The sequence below is a fragment of the Desmodus rotundus genome, chromosome 8 (genome assembly GCF_022682495.2).
Source record: "Desmodus rotundus isolate HL8 chromosome 8, HLdesRot8A.1, whole genome shotgun sequence".
Taxonomy (NCBI): domain Eukaryota; kingdom Metazoa; phylum Chordata; class Mammalia; order Chiroptera; family Phyllostomidae; genus Desmodus; species Desmodus rotundus.
Window position 1 is genome coordinate 101909772 of NC_071394.1, and position 25667 is coordinate 101935438.

Sequence of the window (25667 nt, forward strand, 5' to 3'; positions counted from 1 at the left end):
AATGTCAGCTCACTCTCTGAGGATGCGACTTATTGGCGTCGACCCTGGGCCTGGCTTCCTCCCACAGAAGCCAGGGGCTGCACAATGGCCATCATTTGGAGCGTTAAAGCCTCTCAGCTCCTGGTGTGAGTACCTGACAGGGTGGAGGGCAGGCCCAGCCCCATGAAGTCAAGGAAGGTGGCTCCTTCTAAGGAAGAGCTCTGGCCCTCTGCTAGGTGAGAGGGTAGACTGTCTAGCAGACAAGGTCAGGAGCCAGGGGCTGCAGAGACAGAGGGGGAAAGAAAGGCAGGTGGCCCAAGTAGGCTGCACATGGCCCTCAATGCGGGGAGGGTGGTGTCCCTCAGATTTCTGTCGAACTAGGTCATGGACCACAACTTCCCTCAAGCTGGGAACTGACATGTGCCTCTTTACCCAGAGATGAGGGAAAGTTAGTGCAAAGGGGCTGGGGCAACACTAGCCTCTAACCTAGGGGGCAAGGTGTTGAGATGGCTCCCTGTCCTCTCTCCGTCAGGGTCTGGGGCCAGACCCTCTTTCCTCTTCTTCCTCAGGCCTCAATTCCAAGTTTCCCCCATGACAGGGAAATTCACTCTCCTGCCAATCACCTCAACCCGCCCCCCCCCCCCCCCCCCCCAGCCAACTGCTGTGCTCTGGGGCAGGGATCCTTGGCTTTCTCTCTATTTTAGTGAGACCAAGAGACAGGAGGCGTGTGTCTGCATTTTAGAGATGAGGAAAAGGCAGCACAGTGAGTGAAGTGCCTGTGGATCCTCGCGGAGGGACAGCAGCTGCTCCTGTGCCGTGCAGCTGGTCATTTGCCAAACTTTGGGCCCAGGTCCAGGTGGCAGTGGAGGTGTGGCATACTAAGGGGAAGAGGAGAGGATGGAGGGGGCGGACACAACACTGGGGAGATCCTGGTGGCTGGGAGTGGCCACCTGGAAGGGGTCTGCTGGCCTTTAGGAGGCCAGGAAGAGAGGGGCCCCCAGACTTCCACAGAGGCCCCTGGAAACTGTAGTGACCCTTGGGCACCAGCCACCCCCTCTGAAATGCAAAGTCACTTTCTGGTTTCTTATTCACCAAAAATTACAGGCTGCAGAAGCAGTACACATTACCTTCCAATATTTCCTAATGTTCTGGACATTTGGAAAACAGACTCCTTTATAGAAGTTGCCATGGTCTTTCTTGGCTTTTATTAGCATGTGTTAAAATCATATCATCCAAACACTACCAGAAGAACATGTGTTGTTCTGCATAAAGTGCTCAAGGAAAAAAATGCAACTTATTAAACTGGACATTCTTTTCTAGTTCATAAATTTTGGGTTACAATCAGGGCACAAAAGGAGAAACAGAATGCAGTATTAGAGCGAGCAGCTTAGTTAGGAACTCGGGTGAAGACACAAGACGCCCCACTCCTCCCACCTCCTTGCTGACTGAACACTGCACCTGTGTAGAGCAGCAAACAGCTTTGTTTTAATAAATACATTTTCCTTCATTCAAATCAGAAAAGTTAATTATAGTAAAGCACTTTTTCTTTGACCATCTGTTTATAGCCACAGGCAAGATTTATCCACAGAGCTGAAGTGTGAAAGTATTATTTCATTGGGCCTTTAGCTTTCTGATGTTATCTGGGTTCAGGATTGTCTCAGCAATTCATTATTGGTTTCTTTATATTTACTACCCGGAACTTTGAAATACCAACTCTATAGTGTTTTGTGTCTCGAATGCCAGCCAAGGGTGGTCTCGCATTTAGCACACCGATAGCTGCACAAAACCCAAGTGCCAGTTGTGATCGATTTTTAAATCAACAATGGTCTGAAAAAAGAACAACTTAGAAATCTCTGTGTTTGAATCTTGGGTGGTCATGTTGAGAACAGGAAGAACTGCATTAAATACATTTAAAAACATTCATTTGCAATCAGACACATCTGAGTCTTCCAAGGAAGGTACAGGATGATGCGGTGGCTGTGAGGCGAGCACCCTCATCAGGAGTGGCTGGTGGGCTTGGGACCCCATCACTGGCACGCACTCATGGCAAGCTTCTGGGCCGCAGACCACGCTTCCTGACCACAGTGCCTTTGACTTTCTTTAACAAAGGGAAAGGAAGGCTGGTTCTACCTTCAAACAGTCAAGAGCAACCTCTGTTGAGTTCACCTTGAAGGTGACCCAGCAGCTGGAGCAGGCGCCAAGCTAAGGGGTGCAGAAGGGCTAAGCAGTACTCGCCATGAAAAGAACTCATCTTCAGTCCTTCTGCGGAGAGTCCCTGTCCTTCTTCCAAACTTCAGTGCTTTTGGTTTCTTGCAGGAAAAAATCTTAGCCACATCTCTCACTAAAATTTCTATATCATTTTCCAAAAGGACACTCAACAGCAGTCCTGAGTGACTAGTATGGAATTTGCCGCATTTTGCTAAGAGAAAAACAGCTTTCTAAACTATCCTGCTTTTGGCTTCTTTCCACAGATGGGTCTGTAGAACATTCTTGAATTTCATAGTGATATATGCTGTTTCAGGAAGCACGAGGCGACCAGACTTTGTTTCCAGGAAGTGATAAGCTACTTTAGCGTGAGCATAAGGTTCTATGACTGGTTCTAACTCTTGCCAGATACTGCTACACCAATGACAGAACTGAGGGCAGTTGGGAGGCTCTGGGTGCCCAGTTCCCGCCAAGGAACCAGAGCTATGGCTGGGCTTTCACTATCAGTAGTTATATTTCCCTTTGATGCTTCAAAAGACCTAAGCTGAATCTGTCCCCTTACTCTACTCCACCCTGTCCGTCTGACTTGGAAGTCGGAGAGCTTATCGAGTCAGGCTGATATTGACGGCAGTAAGATGCTAGCTTGCTATTTTGCACAGCACCATGTATCATGCCTGTTATTCAGGCCAACTACAGCCAACCTTTCCTTTTTCTTTTTTTTATTTTTTTCTTCTTTTATAAAGAAAATCTATGTAAATTGAGGTTCAGAAATGCATATATTTTTTACTTACAAATATTCATCTGACCAAAATTCAACATAACCTTTATGGAACACTTAACAATTGTTTTGTTTTTAAAATAACATTTCATTCAAACTGTATATAATTCAGTAAAGTTTTCTTCTTTTATACAGCAAGCAATGCTTAAACCCTGGAAAATCTGTAGAAAAGAGATTTTCACACAAAATAAGAAAAGAAAAATTTAAGATATCCCCCCTCACACATCCATTCATCCTGACCCACGTGCACACGCACACGCGCACGCACACACACACAGCTGCGTACGCACAGACACATTCATTCTTACTCACAAAGTGGCTGCAGCATAGGCAAAAAATTGTAGGTCCAAAGGAAAACGATTGATTGTTCTAATAAAGAGTCCAGGTAGCTCGGGAAAAAAACCAAACCAAAACAAAACACAATAGTCCTCTGAGGAAATTACTACCTCCAAAATATGTTCTCAAGATGAATTTGAGATCTAAGCCTACCAAATTGCTTTTGCAAAACAGCTCCCTGCAGTCCAAGGTGACTTGTGCAAATAGAAGGAATCAAATGAGGCTAGTTCCTGTACTTCCTTTAACAAGGATGGGGGATGCTCACAGGCGCCCAGGGGGCTCGCGTCACGCCAGGTACTGCTGCAGTGCCGTCTTGGCCCTGAAACCACAAAGTTCCTTTGGTCATCATCTCAGAAGTATAAATGAGGAAAGAAACCTGGGGCTTGAAGATGGTAGTGGGGGGAGTCTAAAATGTTAGATTCCCCAAAGTGAACCGGGGTGAGGCCAGCTGGGCACCTGCCTTACGGGGCAGAAATCTGCAGTCAGAAGACACTTCCAACCCAAGGTGGCTATGTCCCTCTTCCTGAGGTTCTCAGAAAGGGCTGCTCTTGCTCTTACACCTGCTGCAGCCCAGTGACGCCGTACTTTTCCTGTCACTGGCATATAGTTGTCACGGAACTGGAATTATGGTCTATTGCCATGAAGCTTTTACCTAGTGCTCCAGGACACTGCGAAGGACACTGAGGGTTTACAAAACTAAAAACTGACCCAGGAAGGTGTTTAGGTGCTGATTGGAAGGTGCGTGGAAGGGGCCGAGAGCTCATGGGATGAGGCAGCATCATGGTTCTAATGCTTCAAAACCGGTTACCATCTCATCACTTCTCCTCCTGATGACACTGATCAACGTGGGGTGTGCGTTTATATGGTGCCTGAACGCACACTAGTTGCCGAGGACCAGGTACAATGTGGGCAGTGACTGGAGCTAGGGCTGAGGAGGCCTCCTTTACTACTCCTGTTATGAGCTTAGCAAAATTTCTAAAGACACAGCAATTGTGGGAATTAGGAAGTCAGGTTTTAGCAATGGCCTTCCCTTCTATGTTAATTAGGAAAGGCTAAGATTTTCAGTTACTATTAGCTGTTGAAAGCAGCGAGTAGACGGGGCATGCAGTAAGCTGGACTCAAGTGCGGTTTCTGTATAGCAAAGTAATAGATATGATCTATAGGTTCCAAAGAGGTATACTAAGGGATATTCTTGCAATTATCTAAGACTCTATAAAGATAATAGTTCCAATAGTTCAACCCATCCGAAGGCTGTCTCCAAGGTATGAGTGAGCTGGGTTCTACAAGGAAATCTTCCTACAGAAACAAGTTCATGACTGATGTCATATGCTACCCCGAATGACCATCTACTCACCCCCAAAACCTGATGCCCTCTGAGCATGGGGTGGGGAAAGCTGGTTAGCAACAGTTGTAAGTGTTTGAAAGTCAAAGGCTCCCAAAGCCTTAACGACAGAAGGAACCTGAGAGATGTCTACTTTAGATAATAGGCTTTACTGTGTGACATGGTGGGAATGTCCACAGAGGTTCTTGATCAAAACTCTGTATTACTCTTTAAATCTGCCAATTCAGACTCCTTCTGGATCTTTCTCAGAGGTTGGCTGAGACCGTGCTCTTACTGTTTCTGCTATCTATTATTATCTAAGGAGGCAAGGTCATCTTTCCTTAGATGGACGTAGGTAGGGTAGCTCAGACCTTGATTTTTCCAGAGGTTCAAGTTCAGCGATGTTGAAAACTTATGTGCCACACAAATCTGAAGAAGCAATGCCAGACTGGTCTAAGCCATGCAGGCCGGGGCTCCAGCCTACCCTGCATCATGCTGGAGAGGCCTCTTACAGTGTTCCAGGTCGTCCCAAAGGTGATGTGCAGCAGAACTGTTATCTTTTCTGAGCAAACATAAGAGTGCTGCTCAGGGAATAATCTGGCTCTTGGCCAGAAGGGATGGGCTGACAGAGCCCATCATTTAAGCCAGCAGCTGTTACTACTGCTGCGGAGGTGGAGGTGGAGGTTCTCAAGGTACAGCTCAAATCCAGCCTTCACTTCATGGCTGGCTTTGACTTGCGTTTGATGAGACACTTATCTGAGCAGCAGCCTTGGGCTATAGTTATTCAGGGATTTCTCACTCTTCCTTAACACACTGGAAAACAGGCTTCAGGAAGGCACAGGCCCAGCTCTGTGTGCTCCAGAGTCTGGCACAGGTGTTCATTCGAGGAGTTACCAAGCGCCTCTTCCCTTTGGTGGATCAGACAAGCAGGCTGTCGGTTATGACACAGTGTGTGATATGTTCTATGGGAGCAATGGGAGCACACAAGGGATCCCTGGCATAGGCTGGGGGTTAGAGTGGAGAATGTATCAGGAAAGACTTCCTGGAGTTTTAAAGGATAAATGGCCATTGTCTAGGCATTATCTTCTGCTTTCAGGTCACCGATGCACCTGGATCTCTGCCTGCCTCATGGGGTGCTTCTTCCATTCCCGTGCTGATCTTCTGCATCTTCTCCTAAATGTTCGAGGGCCCCAGAGCACGGTCCTTACCTCTCCTCTCCTCTCTTATTCTCCCTCGGTGACCTCATCAAGCTCCGTGGTTTTATATACCATCCAAATTTATATGCGCAGCCCCACTCTTCCAAGTCCCTTGCTTATTTAACAGGCATCCCAAAGTTGGCATGCCCAAACAAGATTTATTGATTCTCCCTACCCCTACCCACTTCTTTCATAGTCTTCACCGTCTTGGTAAACGACAACCCCCTATGCAATTAATTGCGCAAGCTAGAACTCTAGGCATTTTTCTTTCCTCTCTTTAACATCCTGTATCAAATCCCTGAACAAACCCTGTTGGCTCTACCTTTAGATTAAATCCTGAATCTGACCACTTCTCAGTGCTTCTACCACTATCACCCTCGTCTCTTATGTACATGACAATAGCCTTTAACTGTTCTCCCTGTTCCATTCTTGCCCTATTACAGATGATGCCATACACGGCCCCCAGAGAGATGCTCTAAAAATTCAGATCAGATGTCTCTTTTGCTCAGAACTCTCCAATGACTTCCTGTTAAACTCTGAATAAAATCCAAAGTCCTTACTATGGGCTACGAGGCTCCTTACTTGCTCCCCACCACCTCCCTGAGCCCACTTCTCTCACTCTCCCCCTTTCTCTTTTTCTCCAACCCCTGTGGTCTTCCTGCCATTCCTTGAACATGCCAACCTCACTACTGCCTCAGGGCCTTGAACTCACTGCCCCTGTGCCTGGAACACTCTTCCTCTAAACATCTGCCTGGTAGATTCTCATTTCATCCAGGTCTTTGATCAAATGTCACATCCTCAGAGAGGCCTTTACTGACTAATCTGTATGAAAAGAACTTTTCTTATTCTCTAGCCCCTCAACTTGCTTTCTAGTCATAGTACATCTTATTACCTGCTAACACATTACACACTTGTTTGCCTATTGTCTGTCTTTTGTACTAGAATGTAAGTGCCACGAGGGCAAGGACTCCATTAATTTTATTCACCTTTATATCACTGATGTCTAAAACGGTGCCTGGCAGAGGGTGTACAAAACAAACAAATGTCTGTTGAATGAATGGGGGATTCCAAGGTGAGGGGACTGAGATGGCAAATCAAGATGGACCATGAAAGTGTGATACTGGTAGAGGGCAGGTAGGGTGGGCACGGGGTTGGAAGGGGAACGCAGGGGAGGAGAAAGGCAGAGCCAAACCATGGCGGGCTTCTGAGCCATGCTTAAGAGTAGGAGAACGAAAGAGTTGATGTTCCTTGCTATTGTTACTATTACACAGAGAAGTGAGCTGAAAAATGAAGGCTGTGCTATAGAGGAGTGCACACTGCGAGGAAGAACACTTTGGCTATTTTGAGGTTAGAAGAATCTCTGATGTAAAGGGTGAGCTCTTTGACAACAGGGACTCCTTAGTTGTCACTGCTGTATCCCCAGCAGCTAGGCCAGGCTGGCATATGACAGGTGCACAGTGAGGTTTTGAGTCAATGTTTTATTAATTAATACCTTCCTTTCTGCTTTCCAAAAGGCCACATGCATTTCTATTCTAATGATTATGGGGATGTAAAGGAGTAGCTTCTGGATCCTCTCCAGATACGTACTAAGCTGGCCCAGGCTCGTGTTAATTCAGAGTAACATGAGGATCTATATTAATTTGCTAATTATTAGTTTATCTCTTACTCAAATGTCATAGCTGCTTCACAGAAAATTAAAAAGGGAATCCAAGAATCTAAAAGATTTTAAGTTTGGCCATGTTAATTACTAAACAATTCAAATTCTTCATAAAAGAATCCAATGTGCCCCAAAGCAAGGCCCTTTTGATACTCACTTGTCACAAAGGTTTGAATCTGGTGACTGACTCAGTTTGTGTAGAATATCTACAATGCCCATGTCTCGTAATTTATCCTGGCGTTCTTGTGAACCTAAGAGATTAAAGCTAACAGGTTACTGGGCACATGACCCAGGCAGCTGCTCTCCTTGGTGTACAGTCAACAATCTAGAACCTACCAGTGTCCTGCACTCTCCACCCTCCCACCCCCCTTGGCCTCCCCCTCTCTGTGTAGTCCGAACCCCTACTGCTTGATACTCCAACAGTGTTCTAACCGGTCTCTCTGCCTCTAGACCCTCCCCCCTGCAATCCACCCTGAGTTTTGCTCCTTGATTATTTTCTCCATGGACTGTCAGGTTCAGGTCCAATTCTCCAGCCTGGCACAATGTCCTCTGTCATCGGGCTCCAGCTTTATCACTTCTTTCTGGACACACCAAGCCAGGTTCTTGCTACCCCAAACAAATCTTGTTCTCCTCTTTCCCTTTTCTTCCACCCTCCACTGACCTCCCAGCTCTTCGTGCTGTATCTCATTAGCATGTGGTAGTTCCAACTTCATACAGCTCTGGTCTATCTTCCAGCTAGACTAGAACCTCCTGAGGGGAGCCTTGTTTCCCTGGTACCCGGACGGTACTTGGATCTAGGCTCTGTACTTAGAATCCCGTTTCTCTTTCTACTCCTTTGTTCTGGATGCACTGCTTAGCAGGGCAATCCGCCTGGAGTCTCCTCCCCCCTGAAGAGCTACAGTGACTCACTCATGCGCTGACCCCCTCTAGACCCAGTGAACCAGAATCTCTAGAGGTGGAGCCCAGAATCTGCATTTTAAAAAGCTCCCCAAGTGATTTTTATGCCAACCCAGCACCGAGACCCAGTGCTCTCCTGTATCTGGGAGGGTTGGAATCATCTGCGGAGTTTTAAAAAACACTTACGCCCGGAGCCCACTCCTCAGAATCTGAACTAATTGGTCCGAAGCAAAAATATCCCAGGAGATTCTAATATACAGCCAAGGTGGAGAACCTCTGACCAACAGGGGCCTCCTGACAGGAGGACTGCCTCACAGCCACACCGCGGTTTTCATCTCTCACCACTGCACCCTCTTCTCCACTCGGCGTATTTGCCCCTAGTCCTTGTATGTTCCTCTGCACACAGCGAAAGGCCTATCCTCCCACTCACTCTCGCCTCTCATCTTCTCCAAGTGCGTCTCACTGTCCTCCTCCTCAGCTCTCTCAAGGGCAGGGACTGCCACTTACTTCTACAGTGTAGACTCCAAGGTGGGGGCTCAGTGTTAACTGTCAGCTGACTCAGGCTCCTCCCACAGCTTCCCAGGGCGACGCTGCTGGGTACCTGGGGCCTGGTGAGCGGTGCCTCTACACCCAGGATCTCAGGGACGGCTGCTGCCTTCCCTGAGCGGGACTTTCTTCCCACAATTTTCTTCAGAACAAATCTCACCAATCTCTTACCTTCCTCTTCATTCCATATGAGGTTTGATATACAAAACATAGCGGCAAGCTGCAGTTTGACATGTGAATGACCCTATTTGATGCAGAAAAGGAAAATGAAAATGGAGGTAATCTCATTTTAGACTATTTTTGTGCATGTGTGACATACTATAAATAATCCCGACAGCCTAAAAGTTTAGAGCAGGGGGTTCAAACTCAAATGTCTTGAGGGGCCACAAGGTTAGCACTGATGAGTAAATGGGTTGGATTGTAGACAACAGGAAATGGTGGAGGATCTGGCAAACTCGGGAGTGAAGTCTTGCCAAGACATTTACCTTCAAATTTTAGACACCCTCTGGCTGGCCACACAAAACACCTCTAGGGCCATAGGTGCCATTTGTAATTTATCATTGAGGCCACACTGACATAAGGCAATTCTATGCTTGTGGCTAAAGCTATGGTTTATTTCTATTAGGAAACTTTCAGGTCATAGCAGCCAATAAATTGGATGGATATACATTTTGTATCTGTCTCTTCAGCGACTGATTATCTGATTTAAATTACTCTTATTTTTATAGGAACATCTCCAAAAATAGCAAAACCGAGTTTTGCTACTCCCCACAAAGCAAAAGGTTGCCGGTTGGATTTCTGGTCAGGGCACATGCCTAGGTTTCTGGTTCGGTTCCCAGTCAGGGCACGTACGAGAGGCAACGGATTGATGTTTCTCAGATTGATGTTTATCCCCCTCTTTTTCTCCCTCCCTTCCCCTCTCTCTAAAAATAAATAAATAAAATCTTTAAAAAATAAAACAGAATGGAAGGTAAGAACCTACTCCTGTGGATAACGAGGGCGCTAGCTTGCTGAGAATCACAGGAGGGTACCAGGCAGTGCCGAGTGCCGCTCTGGGTTGTAAATGTGCATTTAATATGAACCAGTCAGCCTGGGTCTATGCCACCGTCTACAGCCATTGGCTCTGACGTGGCAGGCAAAGAGAACACAGGCTCACCACGGTCAGGCTTTGCTACACAACATCGACAGAGTGAAAAGAGGACAAGTGTCTGATACCCAAACTTTGGCAACTGGCAGTTCCTGGTGATAAGATCAAGGGCATCGTCGTAAGAGTTGGTGGCTAAAATGTTTATAAGTAAGTGGCAAAATGTGTTTGACAGTAACCAGGTCAAAGAATAGGTGTCAGAGAGCTAGAGGGTTCATTCACATAGAATTAAACCCTTGAGGGAAGACAGGGATTGGGGGATGCTGGGAGAAAGCCAAACGCCCAAGTCTTCACTGAGTAAGAGGGAGGCAACCAGATGACAAGGGTAGAGAGTAAGGAGGTGGGTGGTAATACTGTCAAGTGGCACAAGCTTCTAGGACTTGCTCTTGCTTTTTTTTCTTCAGCTTGGAAGAGAGTTCCTTGAATCCGTTAGAAGTCCCTGCCTTCTGATGCGCAGCTAGTGTAGAGCAGTGAAGGGAAACCAAAGCCTACCATGTAATACTTGATTTTCTGCAGGATGTCATCATTGGTCATAATGAGCTCTTTTGCCGTTGTCCCATCTGCTATGTTGGCTAGAATGCAGAGTGTCTGGAAAAGAACAAAGGGCCAGCGATCAGGAAAACTCTGAAGTCCCAAGACTCAGCTCTCTCAGGAATCCGGGCAGTTTCCCAGACTGGATTCTTACAGGTTCCAGTCTAAATGCCCTGATTTCTCACCCCTGGCCTCACTGTCAACAAGAGTAACAACGCCTAAGGAACCCACACATTTCAGTGGTGTATTTCTGGGCATAAGGCATTGCTGGGCAGAGGCACACATGTCTTAAAGTTCATGCTATCACATAAATAAAAGGGAAGACATAATTTATTATTTTCTCGAAAACTCCATTTCTAAAAGAAGCTCTTGTGACTGCCCCACAAGGTTTCTTCACAGAGGCAGTCTCTTTGGGGCAAGCTTCGGAAGTGTTCCAAGTCCCCTCCCTCTCTCTCCAAATGCTACTTGCTCACAAGCACATGCCCTTCTGGGGAAAGGCCTGAACCCTGTCCACTAGCCATGTGCACTTAGGACCTCGACTTTTCTGAAACCTATTAGAGGAACAGAAGGGAAACAAACTGTGCATTAAAGTTGGAGAAAATTATTTGAATTCAGGCCTCCCACCCCCGCCCCGCCCCACTTCTCATCACTTTCTTTGCATGATTCCTGAATGACGGTGCTCCTGGCCTCAGTGTCACTCCCTCCAAGAACCTTCCCTGACTTGCAGTATCAAGTGCTTACTTTGTGCTTTTTCAGGTCTGTTTTTATCTCAGTCACACCACACTGAAATGTAATTGTGTGAAGGCTTCAAAGTTAGGGCGTGCATCGTATTCCTGTCCCGTCTCGATGCCGTGGGGAGCGCCTACACACTGTAGGTGCTCGGTAAAGTCTGTTGAATTACTAAGGCCGGCACTGGCTCAGGATCCCTACTGCAGTCCTCCACCTGTACTTTAATCCTGCCTCCTGCTGGTCTGGCTGTCAGAGTGGAAGGACAGCTACTGCGGCCAGTCTCTTCCTCTGAGAGTGGGCCTGATGTGGAGACCGGACGGCTGGCAGGACGCACATCTTGAGGACAGCCACCGCATTGGTACTAGAGGAAGACACCCTCAGAGGCACATACATCACAGAAAGAGACCTTGATATGCCCCAGAAGTGGGAGAGAGAGGACCTGGGGAAGAAGCTAGATGTCCAAGCGATCTGGTACCTGGTGAGGCTGTCAGAAGTCTTGCCAGGCACAACACCCTTGAATTTCTCAGGACAGATGAAGCAGTAAGGGGAATAAACAGGTTGGGACTATTTTCTTCCCTAACTTTTTATTATTAAAAATTACTAAATTTTGAAAAAGTTAGAACAGACAGCACAATGAACACCTATCCATATATTGTCACCTGGATGCAACATCACAAACGCTGCACCGTATTTGTTCTAAAGGGTGAGGGTGTCTGCACGCATGTATGTGTTTGCATGTGGAAGTGCTTATTTTCTTACTTCGTTCTTCTGAACCATTTCGAAGAAAGTTGAAAATTATCGTGATACTTAACCTCTAAGTATTTTAGAATATACTAAGAATAACGACATTTCCCTACATACTATACTGCTATCATTATGCCTAAGAAAATTAATAATAATGGATACACACTTCTGGTTAGTCTCTTGTGGGAACAATCCTATGAGGGGACAAACATGAGCATGACAAACGGGATTCACAGGAGTAATCAGTTTGGAAAGGAGATGGTAATCAACTGTTTTTAAGGGGTCCAAGTTCAAGATGACATCAGACTCATGTAACTGATGGTTGCTCGTCCTACATTCTAGCCCCGTCTGATCGGGTTGCTGCATACAGTAAGTATCCACTCATCTCTTCCTCCTTCCCAACATTCTTGCATCCACACCTGGCACCACTGGCCTCAGTGACGAAGGCAAAATGAGGACTCTTCTAGTTCTGCTCTTTCTTCATGTGATTATAGAAAGGCTCAGAAAAGGAAGCTTTACAACAATCCCACCTTCCAAGAAAAAGCCAGCAGGATGATACTCATCAGTGGCAGTGAGCCAGTCCTCATCAATGAGGCGCTACCAGGCTTTATCAACACAACACCAAACTGCAGAGAGTGAAGCCAAGTGATGGGAACAGAAGGGAAGCCTGGCTGAGAGGTGGGGAGGGGCAGCATGTGGAAGAATCATAGGTACTTTCTCTCCTGTTCTCAATTTTCTGCCTATTCCTCACCAGAAAGACTCAGTCCTATGAGTTGGCCAGAGCAGCCTGAGAGGAAATAATAGGAATGACTCTAACCATGGATAAGAATGTTAAGGGCTTCACGACTTAGGTATTTCTAGGAAGAGGAAAAATGAATGGCAAACACCTTTTAGAACTACCCCACTCTTACCCAATAAGACAGAATATAAGGGGAGATTTATGGACATACTCCTCAGAATAGGCTGGGTCAGCAAGATAAGTGAGTGAGTCCCCTCTCAGAGTGTTACAATACACCCACGCGTCCTCAGATTTGTAGAGCATGGCAGAGTGGACCACCGTTCTGCTTTGCAGCCCACACAACCCCTATTGTAAACATTCCTATGGAGATAAGAAATCAAATCTTAAAGAGATCTATTAGTTTGTAGGCCAAGCCAGTTTTACATATGATATAGAGAGCAGAGATAAAAGCTATACACACACACACACACACAAACAATTGAAAAATCAAAGATAGAGAGTATGAACTGACAAACTACGGCCTGTGGGCCAAACCCAACCTATTGCCTGTTTTTGTAAATAAAATTTTATAGGACGACAGCCACACTACTTGCTTACATTTTGGCTATAGCTACCTTCAGGCCAGACCAGCTGGACAGTTGCTACGGAGACTGAGTAGCTACAAAACTTAAAATACTTATCTTGCTCTTTGTAGAAACAGTTTGCCAACCCCTGAAATAGAGAATAGAAAAGTAACAGGGGAGAAAAGAAAAATCAACGAAACCAAAAGCTGCTTTTTTGAGAAGATCGATAAATTGATAAACCTGTAGTCAGACTGATCAGGAAAACAGGAATCACCAAATAAAGAACAAAAGAGGAGACACTGCAAAGGATACTACAAACTTTAAAAAGATCGAGAATATTACAAACAATTTTATGTTAACAAATTTTAACATGTAGATGAAATGGACAAATTTCTTGAAAGACACATAATACCCCAGCTACCCAAGAAGAAAGAGATAACCCGGATAGTCCTCCATCTATAAAGACATAGAATTTGCAGGTAAATACCTTTCCACAAAAGAAATGCCAGGTCCAGATGTCTTCACTAGTACCTCTTACCAACATTTAAAATAGAAAGAACAGTATTTCTTCACAAATTCTTGCAGAAAATTGAAGAAGGAGCATCTCTACCTTATTCCTGAGGCCCGCATTACCCCATCATCAAAACCAGAAAAAGACGTTCCAAGAAAGCTCTGTCACGAACGGACATGCGAACCATTCCTTACAAAATTTCAGTAAATTGCACCCAACAATATATGGAAGGGATAAAACATAACGACCAAGTAGGATTTATTCAAGATGAGTTTAACAGCTAAAACCCAGTAAGTAGAATTTGCCGTATTATTCAAACTACAACAAAACAAAAACATACCAATAAATGCCGAAAAAGTAATTGACTGAAAAAAAATCCAAGATCTACTCATGATATAAACTCCCAATTAGTTAGGAAGAGAAAGGAATTTCTTCCACCTAATAAAGGTATGAAAGATCACACCTTATATATTTAATGATAAAAGACTGAATGCCTTTCCTTTAACTTTAGGAATAAGGCAAACGTCCACTTTCACCACTTCTATTCACTGTATAGAAGTTGTACTAGAGCAGTAAGACCAGAGAAACAATGCAATAGCATACAGATTGTTAGTAGTAAGTAAAATTGTCTTTATTCACGTATGACATCTGTAAAAAATTCTAAGTAATCCACACCAAAACTGGAAAGTGAGTTTAGCAAGATTGCAGGATCCAAGGTTAATACACAAAAGCTGTATTTCTATATACCAGCAACGGGTGATTGGGAATAAATTTTTCTTTCTTTTTTTTAATATATTTATTGATTATGCTATTACAGTTGTCCCATTTCCCCCCCCACTCCACTCCATCCTGCCCACCCCCCTCCCTCCCACATTCCCCCCCCCCCATAGTTCATGTCCATGGGTCATACTTATAAGTTCTTTGGCTTCTACATTTCCTACACTATTTTTGCCCTCCCCCCTGTCTATTTTCCACCTATCATCTATGCTACTTATTCTCTGTACCTTTACCCCCCCTCCCCCTCCCACTCCCTTATTGACAACCCTCATGTTCTAGTTGTTTGCCTAGTTTGCTCTCGTTTTTGTTTTATGTGTGGCCGTTAATAACTGAGTTTGCTGTCATTTTTACTGTTCCTATTTTTGATCTTCTTTTTCTTAGGTAACTCCCTTTAACATTTCATATAATAAGGGCTTGGTGATGATGAGCTTCTTTAACTTGACCTTATCTGAGAAGCACTTTATCTTCCCTTCCATTCTAAATGATAGCTTTGCTGGATACAGTAATCTTGGATGTAGGTCCTTGCGTTTAATCTTGGGTAATGTAATTATGATGTGCCTTGTTGTGTTCCTCCTTGGGTCCAGCTTCTTTGGGACTCTCTGAGCTTCCTGGACTTCCCGGAAGTCTATTTCCTTTGCCAGATCGGGGAAGTTCTCCATTATTTGTTCAAATAAGTTTTCAATTTTTTGTTCTTCCTCTTCTCCTTCTGGCACCCCTACAATTCGGATGTTGGAACATTTCAAAGTGTCCTGGAGGTTCCTAAGCCTCTCCTCATTTTTCCAAGTTCTTGTTTCTTCATTCTTTTCTGGTTGGATGTTTGTTTCTTCCTTCTGGTCCATACCATTGATTTGAGTCCCAGTTTCCTTCTCATCACTATTGGTTCCCTGTACATTTTCCTTTGTTTCTCTTAGCATAGGCTTCATTTTTTCATCTGTTTTTTGAACAGATTCAACCAATTCTGTGAGCATATTGATAACCAGTGCTTTGAACTGTGCATCCGATAGGTTGGCTATCTCTTCCTCGCTTAGTTGTATTTTTTCTAGAGCTTTGAAGTGTTCTGTCATTTGGGCCATTTTTTTGTTTGTTTGTTTGTTTGTCTTGGTGTGTCTGCTACTTTAAGGGGCGGAGCCTTAGGTGTTCACCGGGGCGGGGTAATGCTGGTCGCTGTGCTGTGGTGCTGTACGTTGGGGAGGGGCCGAGTGGGAGCAATGGCGCCCGCCTCACTCTCCTCCGGATTTCAATCCTCCACTCGGATACCCACAATCCAACTGGGCCACTCTGGTGCTGGTTCCCAAGTAAGTGGGCCTGTGCACACTCTAGGCCCCTGTGGGTCTCTCCAACAACCTCTCCTGTGAGGCTGGGAGTCTCTCCTGCTGCCGCCCCAACCCCCAGGGGCGCTTTCAATCAGAGGTTTGAGGCTTTATTTCCCCGAGCTGGAGCCCTGGGTTGCACGGTCTGCTTTGCTGCCCACCGTTTGTCCGGTTTATGTGTGCGAATGTGGGGATGTGGGGTGCTACCCACCACTCTGAGTCCGGCCCTCTGGGTTTATCTGTGCAAATGTGGGGCCGCAGGGTCTGCTAGTGCTCGGACTGCCTGCACCATTTGTCCCACACTCCGCCAGTCTCAGTCCCGCCACAGCCACGCGAGTCCTCTCCACCCCGGTGCCCGTCTCCGCCCCTCCTACCAGTCTGGATGAATGTTCACTTTCTATTTCCTTGGTGTCGGTCCCCCTTGCTGTTCGATTCTCTGTCAGTTCTGGTTGTGCGAGTAGGCGCAGTGTGTCTACCTACACCGCCATCTTGGTTCCTCCGGGAATAAATTTTTTAAAAATACCACTTACAATAGCATCAAGTATATGGTATACTTAGGAGTAATTTGACAAAAGAAGTGTAATACCTATATATTGAAAACTACAAAATACTGCTAAGAAGAATGAAAGAAAACTTGAATTGGTAAGATATTGTATTCATGAATTGGAAGACTCAATACTAAGATATCACTTCTCCAATTGATCCACAAATTCAATGCAACCACAATCCCAAAAGGGTTTTTTTTTTTTTTTTTGGGTAAAAACCGATAATACAATGATTAAATATAGTAAAATTCACTCTCTTAGTGTTAGCTTTACTTGAAAAATGTATGGAGTCTTACAATCACCACAACCTGCATTCAACATACACAGCAGTTCCATCACTTCTGTCCCCACAATTTCCCTACGCTGTCCCCAGATAGTCAAATTCTTCCCCTACCTTCAGGCCCTGGAATCCTGTAGCAACATCTGTCCATTTTTATTGCCGACTAGTATTCCATTATGTGGATGTATCACAGTTTGTTTAATCACTACCCAGTGGAGAGATGTTTGGTTTGTTTCTAGTTTTTGGTAATTACAAATAAAGTTGCTATCAACTTTTACATACAGGTTTTTGTATGAACATAGATTTTCATTTTGCATGAATAAATGCCTAGGGATGGGACTGCTGGGTTGTCTAGTAAGTATATGCTCAAACTTATAAGAAGGTGCCAAACTATTTTTCAAAATGTATCATTTTGCATTCCCATCAGATGTCTTCATCCTTGCTCGTACTTGTGTTGTCTGTTGTTTTAAAAATTATAGCCATTCCAAGTGATGTGTAGAGAAATTTCACTGGGGAGTGTCTGTTCATATCTTTGCTCGGTTTTTATGTTTGGTAGGCTGTCTTTTCTACTGTTGAGTTTCCAGGGTTCTTTATATATTCTGAACCAAGCCTTTGGTCAGGTAAATGATCTTCCAGTGGAGGGCTTGTCATTTCACTCACCTAACAGTGCCTTTCACACAGCAGAAGTTTTAAATTTTGATGAAGTCCATTTGCCTTTACTAGATAATGCTTTTAGTGTCATGTCTAAGAACTCTTTGCCTAATCTAAGATCCACAAGATTTTCTCCTGCATTTTTTTCTTAAAGTGTATAGTTCCATATAGTTCCACCTCTCACACTAGGTCTGTGATTCACTTTGAGTTAATTTTTGTCTAAGGTATAAAATAGAGTTCAAAGGTTTTTTTTTTGGCAATTGTTACCATGCCATTTGTTTTTAAAAAAACTGTATTGAATTTATTGGGGTGACAGTGGTTAATAAAATTATATGGGTTTCAGGTGTCCAATTCTCTACTGCATCATCTGTACACTGTACTGTGTGTTCACCACCCCAAGTCAAGTCTCCTTCTGTCACCGTTTATCTCCCCTTCACCCTCTTCTCCCTACCCCCGCCTCCCCACAGCACCACTTGGTGAACAGACCATTTTTCTCCACTGGACTGCCCTGCATCGTTGTTACCCGTGTGAGCCTGTTTCTAGACTCGACTCTGCTCTGTTAATCTACACGTGCTGCCCGTCAGCACACTGTCATGACGGCATGACTTTTATAGTTAAGACTTGAAAGCAGGTATTGTGAATCCTCCAACCTCGTTCTTTTTCTCCCCCCAAAATTGTTTTGGCCATTCTAGCTCCCTTGCCTTTCCAAGAGATTCTAGAATCTATTTCTAAAGACAGAGGTTTCAGACACTCACAGCTGTATTCATATTTACCGGAAGTCATGTTGGGATTTTGATTGGGACTGTAGTGAATCTATAAACAACCTGGGGAAAACTGACATTTCAACATAGTATATACCTCTCCATTTATTTAGGTCTTGGGTTTCTTTCATTACCATTTTGTAGTTTTCAACATATAGATCCTGAACCTGTTTTGAGAGATTTCTATGTAAGTATTTCATTTTTCCTGAGCTCCTGTAAATGGTACTGTTTTTCAAATTTCATCCACTTGTTCACTGCTACTATCTAAAAATACAATGGATTCTGCTACAGTATCTTGTGGCGTTGCTTAACTCACTGACTAGCTCTAGGTTTTTTGATGAGTCCACAGCATGTTCCACATAGATATTCATGTCTCTGGGAATAGCTTTCCTTCTTTCCAACCTATATGCCTTTTCTCTCCTTTTTCCTTTTTCCTTACGGTGCTTGGCAGGAATTTCTGCACCATGTTGAACAGGATTGGTAAGAATTGCCTTGTCCCTGATCTAAAGGCAGTGGTCATTTCACAGTATGTGCGCGCCAATTTATCACATTCTACATTTTAAATACATGCAGCTAATTTTATATCAACACACCTTAATAAAAAAGAAAATGAAATTTATCAGATGCTTTTAGCAGGAATTAAACTACCAGCTAACAACTAGATAGTTTAAGCCTTCCATAGCTGCCTACTTTTAAACCAACACTAGAACTTTGTAAATGTATTATTTGTGTTCTGCCCAAAAACATTAGTGTTGATGTTGTTGGTCTCTTCTTTTGACCTCACCTAAACCCTGCCTTACCTTGCTTCGCTTTTCAAGTTAGAGGAGTTCTATCTAGGCGAGCTGTCTTTAATACACGATATTCATTCCTATGCTTTCTGGGTAGAAAGTTTCTTTTGAACAATGTGTGTACTTCATTGCTGCATTCCAGTAATAAATCTCAATCGACCTAATTTCAGTGATGCTTATGAAATTATACTTTTCCTGTGTTGTTTTTTTCACAAAAAAAGTTGTTATTGAATTCTAAGAGAAATCATCTAAAGTATCTGTATTAAAACCACTTTGTTAAATGTATCACCTTTTTTTTTGCTTACGAATTCAATCTCGGCTCCTCAGACCTATCACTCTGACTTTCTGGATTGTTCTTCTAAAGCCTGCTGAATGACTCTAACTCGAGAACTGATGAACTTGGCAAGTTTCTTCCATACATGGAGGTGTACAGCACAATGAATTTTGAAAGCGAACACACCCATAGCCAACACCTATGCTAGACAGTTGCACAGTATCTTTACCTCGGATCTTGTGTTAAAATTTTAAGTATGTAGGTGATTTTTTAAAATAACAAAATAAAATATGTACTATGTTAAACATCTTATAGTAATCCCAGGGAATTACAGAAAAGTATTTCCCAAACTGTCCTCTCATGAATACATAGCTTCTGGTTTTTTGCCTACCCTAAACCTGCCCTACCGAAATTCAACAAAAAGTAGGGGTAAGGGATACAAATAAAGAACAGAAATGTAAAAGAATAAAGACACAAAACTTTTTCCAGCGTAAGGGATTATTTTATCAGGGAGCTGCAGGAATTTGAGGTCAGAGCACGGTGGTAGAGAGGACCAGAAACGGAGAGCCCTGGAGAAAGGATTCACTCTAGAATGACCGAAGGCGGTGGTCCCTGTGGGTACAGAGACAGTGTGTACAGTACATGACCTGGAGGGTGAAACTATAAACTCGGGTCATGTTCTCTTCTATTGCAGGGGGAAGAATTCTTAAAGAGAGTTTAAAGGGTGGTAGAAAACCTTTCTTGGTATAATCAGAAGATATTCCTCAAAAAAAGGGAACACGTACCTGTTCTTTGACTTCAATGTTATGTTCTCCTTCCAGAATAAGAGTGACGGCTTGCATAATCTGCTTCCCATGAGTACTCATTATTTTATCAATATGCTGCAAAACAATGGGAAATCCACAATTACCACCTGGGGAACAGAGGAACAAACCACAGGATATAACAGAAGGCTTCTAAATACACAACTTCTCCATAGAGAATACCACAGCATATAGTATAGAACTGGGTATCAAAGAACAGTGTGTATTACATTTTGAAGCTGTTTTTTGCCTTCAACACTTTTTTTTTGATGACTTGAAGATGAAGAGAGCATAGACTTGTCTTGATTGACCATAGAATTACAATCACATGGGATCCTCAAGCCCCAAAATATTGAAGAAAACAAGGCACATAGAAATGGGTGAAGGAGATGGGGGAAGCCAGAGACATGGACAATATCGTATAGATACATTTGCTATCTGGGGCATAAATGTACAAAGATAACTAAAAAAACAAGTGACATATAAACAATAATACATAATAACATAAAAACATTTTTTATAGAAATTAGAAGATTAAGCTCATGGATACAGATACAGTTTTGTGGTTGTCAGAGGTAAGGGGTAGAGGGTGGGCTGGGGGACATGGGTGAACTGGTTTTTTTTCTTTTCCTTTTAGTTTAAATAAATTGAACAAAAACAAAACAACAAGTGAGGCACAGAGAAGGGACCACTCATGTTTTTTCATCTACATGGTGGCCCCCGACAGTGTTGCTCAGGGACCACTAGAGAACAAGGAGAGGGACTCCACAGCCAAGCTCGGCCTCTCCTGCTCTGCCATATATCCACTGTTCTCCACAGTGACGTCTTCCAAAGTCAATTCAGTACATGTGGGGGGCAGGGGATGCATGTCTACGGAATTGCATTGAGGGAGATTCTCTAAGTGAAAGAATCAGAGGCCTCAGAGGTAACTGATTAGGCTGTAAGAAAACCCTCCATGGCCAGCCAACCAGGTAAGAATAAAGTAACGAATTAAGACAGGCTCGTATGCAGCAAGGAGGAAGGGGAAGGAGACAGGACAGGCAGTGCAGGAATGAAGCGTCAGGTGGCGCTTTGGTGAAGCAGCTCCCAGAACATCTATGAAGGTGACAGTCTAGACGTCAAGTCCTTGCTTCTCTGGGAAGGAGTTTTTCGATCACACTTGGAGAGGAAAGGGAGGGCAATGTTTTATAATGCACATGTTGGGGTAGCTGATCTGGAAACTTCAGTGATTTTACTTACAGGCCGAGTAGAGAGGAGATTTCTAAGAAGTCCCAGTGTCTTCATCAGCACATTCAAATCTGAATCTGATAATAACCGGAATAGCTGTTCAGTACTCAAGCTTCGTAAAATATCTGCTTTTATTTTTTGTTCAGCCTGAAATGCCATATTCTGAAAGGGTTAAAGAAATTTCAAGAATCATGTCTACATTTGCTTTATTAAATTGTACTTTAATAGTAACTCTGATTATTTTTAAAGTACTAATAGAATCTGCAAAAAACTCAAGTATAAGTCACATTATTTTTCTGATTCCTGTTAATTACCTTTAATTCTGTCTGTCAAGGGAAAAACAATGGTCACTTGTGTGTAATACTCCTTCATTAGGAATATGATGACTTCCTGACACTGACATTTGAGTGTCTTAAGATTTCTCAAATAAATACAAAATCCATGATAACTTTTGCGTTTATCCTTATGGTTATCAAGTTGCCTTCTGTGTACTTTAATAACAAAACGACCATTAACAACTACACACACTGTGCTGTGCATTTTGAGGATGACTTAAAATCAATGCTTATGACGGATGAAAATAAGTAGTGGGTTTTGTTAACTTCACTGGCATGAGACACCTGTTGTGTTCACAGTACTATGCTGGGTGTTGACGCGGCTAGGCCATGTCACACAGGAGGTAGGGGCTGTATCCAAGCAACCCACCAGCAACCCCAGATGGCCAGTAGCTATTTTTTTTTTCTCCTTTCTGGACACATTGTGGATTACCTCAGCTTCACCTGAAATTACAATTGCATGTCTGAAGGAAAAAAATGGTATATTCCAAATAAGTCATAAATCAACTTTGGGTACAAAAATCTCTTGTAAACTAAAGACTTACTATACTATGTGGTTATTGCCCTCCAGGAACTTATTTTTAATTAAGGAGTTAAGATGTATGAAACACAAAGATACCTAATGATGCAAGGGGCATGGAAGAGTAAGAACAGTACTGGGTGAGATGTCAAGAGACAAGGCCAAAGATGATTCCAAGGTTTTACACTAAGTGGAGACAGAACACAGCGGCTGGTTGATACAGAGATTGATGAGAATAAGAATAGTCAACGTGGACTTGAGGAATGGGATGATAAATTCAATTTTCAACACTAAAAAAAACTGTACACGTTGGGGAGCCCTCAAATGTAGTCTCATAGGTTAAGTGATAGAACTGGGGAACAGGGCATCATGTCTGGCTGTGCATATTTCAAAGTAACCTCATCTATCAGTGGAAGTTGAAACTATGAGAGTGGATGAAGTCCCTGAAACCGAAGTGTAAAGGGAATTGGAAACTGGGAATTGAAATTTCAGGGAATGTCCCCTGGGAAGGTTGTTAAAGAGGAAGCTAGGTAGAAAAGAAATTAAGTCCTAGGAAGGATTTTCAAGAAGGAAAAGTGCTAAAAGCTGGTGCAAAGTTAAGGAGAAAAATAAGTGTGAAGGTACTGGATTCAGTACTTTCTTAGAAGATGATTTTTTTCCATCCTATAGTTCATGTGAAAAGACAGCAGATATAAGCTGGAACAGGGAGAACGGGCCTGGGACAGGTTCAAACCCATTTCCAACACTGATTAGTTCTGAGGACTTGGGCAATTCACTTACCCTCCCTATGCCCCACTGTCCCTGCTGTAAGGTGGACACATACCAGTATAACTTAGAGTAAGAATTAGAGGTAAGTATAAAACACCTGCCTAGTGTCTGGTACATGATAGTTAAATTGTGATTACTCTAATTGTGTTTTTTAAAAATCTATGTAAGATTTCAATTTCAATGAATTTTACTTATTACATCTTAAGGATAAATGGTTCTTTGGCTTCATAGTTATAAATTTAAAAAATTTAGATTACTATAAATCACTTCCTAGAAACAATTTATGCACCAATTCTGTTACTATGGATAAGTTATTCAATCACTCTGTGCCTTAGTTTACTTACCTGTAAAATATACATATTCCCTAGCTTATTTCACAAAGTTGCTATAAAAAGCAAAGGAGACACATACAAAATAGTTATGGGGATGTAAAGTACAGCACAGACATACAGTCAATAATATTATAATAACTATGTGTGGTGCCAGGTGGGCACTTGAAATATTGGGGGTGGGGAGTGGGACCACTATGTAAAGTATATGATTACCTAACCATTATTCTATATACCTGAAACTAATACAAAATAATATTAAATGTAAACTGTAATTTAAAGATAAAATTTTAAAAAGCAAAGGAGACACAAAAGTGCCTTGTAAAGTAGGTAGCCCTATACGTATATCAGAATGTTCATGATGAGGAAGATTTGTTTTCCAAAACTAGGTAAGTCAAGTTTAAACATCTGTCCACCTCCCTTAATAATAAATAGGAGAACAGAGGCCCACAGTGGCCAAGTAAGTTGCTTATATTTGAATCTGAAAGCTGAATATGGAGTCCTCTAGGTCCTAGGTGATTAGAAAGCTGGGCTAAAATAGCAAGATTTAAAAAAAATCCAGATGTTTCAAATAACACATGCTTTAGTTTTACCTTTGCAAATAGCTCTATTCTCTTTGTAAGCGATGACATACATAAAAGAGTGAAACATACCATAAGAGCCCAAATTCCATTCACTCGTAAAGCGGGATTTTCACTTTGGGTTAATCCACAAAGCAGCTCTACAGCTCCTGATTCTAAAATTGGCTGCCATTGGAAAGGGAAAAAACAGACAGAAAACACAACAACACAGCTTTAATTCAGGTTTGCAAGCTACATGTGTATATACCGTGGCACTCTGCTTATGATTTTGTTCCCATTCTTACCCAAATCCATGCAACTTTCACAGAGCAGGGAGTGAGGTGGCCATAAAAATCACCTTGAGAATGGCAAAGACAGTTATTCTCTCTCAAATCTAAAAATACAAATAATCCCTGTCATTTCCTGCTTCTCTGGTAGTCCTGAAAGACTCAGGAGACAGCCTAATCATCCGTACATTCTACACACGCTCTACGATTCCACGATCCAGGCCCACACTCTCGTTCTCACCATCTTCTGAGAGCCCATCGCTCCTGCTCTGGGCAGGCATGCGATCTCACTAGGTCACGAGTTGTTTACAAGCTGGGACTATGGAGCAATCGGCTGATTTAAAATGGAACTTAAGATAACCCATCTTCCTTCCAAATTGTCAATCTCATTCCAAACAGAATTCATCTGTTAGAGCTACTTTCAGGACTACTTCTCAATAATACACCTAAAATAGCACACTTTAGCCCGCTTGCTTAATTTATGACACTTAGCTGAAAATGAGTTTTGTTAATTTTTTAAAAGTTCAAATCCTAGAGGGCTGATTTTCATCACCAATGAATGCTTAAAAGGCCATTTGTCAAGTGGATTCTAGAAAATGTCTTAAACAATGGACACTTATACACCAAGAAACAGCAGTGTTTTCCACGGTGACATTTCCAAAGATACACATTCCTCTACTCGTACAAATTGTGGTATTCTTTTTTACTTTTTATTTTCAGCTAAGGTCAAACATACAAAGTAGCAAGATTGATACATGGAACTTACATAAAGTCTTTTCCCAGATTAACCAATTTTTAATATTTTGCCTTACCATTTTGCTTATTCCTTATCTCTCATTCTATAAACCTATATTTGCATTTTTTCTTTTTCAAATGTTTTATTGTTTATGCTATTACATTGTCCCACTTTTTCCTCCTTCACCCCTCCTTCCCCCACTTCGATAACCAGTCCCTTCATGGCTTTCCATGTCCATGGGTCCTTCATATATGTTCTTTGACTAATCCCTTCACCTTTTAATCAGTTCCTACCTCCCCCTCCCCTCTCACAGCTGTCAGTATATTTGCCTTTTTTATCTTTTCCAAACCATTTGAAAGTAGAGCGCATACATCATGCCCCTTTACCCTTAGTACTTCAATGTGCATTTCCTAAGAACAAGAATATTCTCTTAGCTAACCACAGAACAGTTACCAAATTCAGAGAAGTTAACATTAAAACAATACTTTTATTGAATCTACAATCCATATTCCAATTTAGTCACCTGGCCCAATAATGGTCTTAAAGCACTTCCTTACCTTCCAGTTCAAAATCCAGCTTATTATTTATTTATTGAAATATAATTGACATAAAACATTATGTTAGTTTCAAGTATAAAACATCACTCAGTATAAGTATGTATTGCAAAGTGATCATCAGAATAAGTCTAGTTAAAATTCATAATCACACATGGCTACAATTTTGTCCCTGGTGGTAAGAACTTTTAAGATCTACTCTCTTAACAACTTTGAAATATACAACACAGTACTGCTAGCTATAAGCCAGTTTATTTTTAATATGAAAAACCAATCATCTACCTTA

The 25667-nt window shown here is 42.7% G+C and overlaps 1 protein-coding gene across 3 annotated transcripts in view; it reads right to left on the bottom strand.

Moving 5' to 3' along the window:
- Nucleotides 1-1476: 1476 nt before the first annotated feature.
- The window catches only part of ARMC8 (armadillo repeat containing 8), a 100038-nt gene continuing 75847 nt past the window's right edge, over nucleotides 1477-25667 (bottom strand). For 2 of the 3 annotated variants that reach the window (XM_045199670.3, XM_045199669.3), the window contains 6 exons: nucleotides 23898-23990; nucleotides 21305-21454; nucleotides 20048-20143; nucleotides 10552-10647; nucleotides 9087-9159; nucleotides 1477-3617 (listed from right to left, as the gene is read on the bottom strand). In XM_045199670.3, coding sequence (XP_045055605.1) covers nucleotides 3448-3617; nucleotides 9087-9159; nucleotides 10552-10647; nucleotides 20048-20143; nucleotides 21305-21454; nucleotides 23898-23990 — 678 coding nt within the window. In that variant the 3' untranslated portion in view covers nucleotides 1477-3447. Of the gene's footprint in view, nucleotides 3618-7629; nucleotides 7724-9086; nucleotides 9160-10551; nucleotides 10648-20047; nucleotides 20144-21304; nucleotides 21455-23897; nucleotides 23991-25667 lie in introns of all 3 variants that reach the window. The other variant, XM_024566146.4, reaches the window with a different exon arrangement.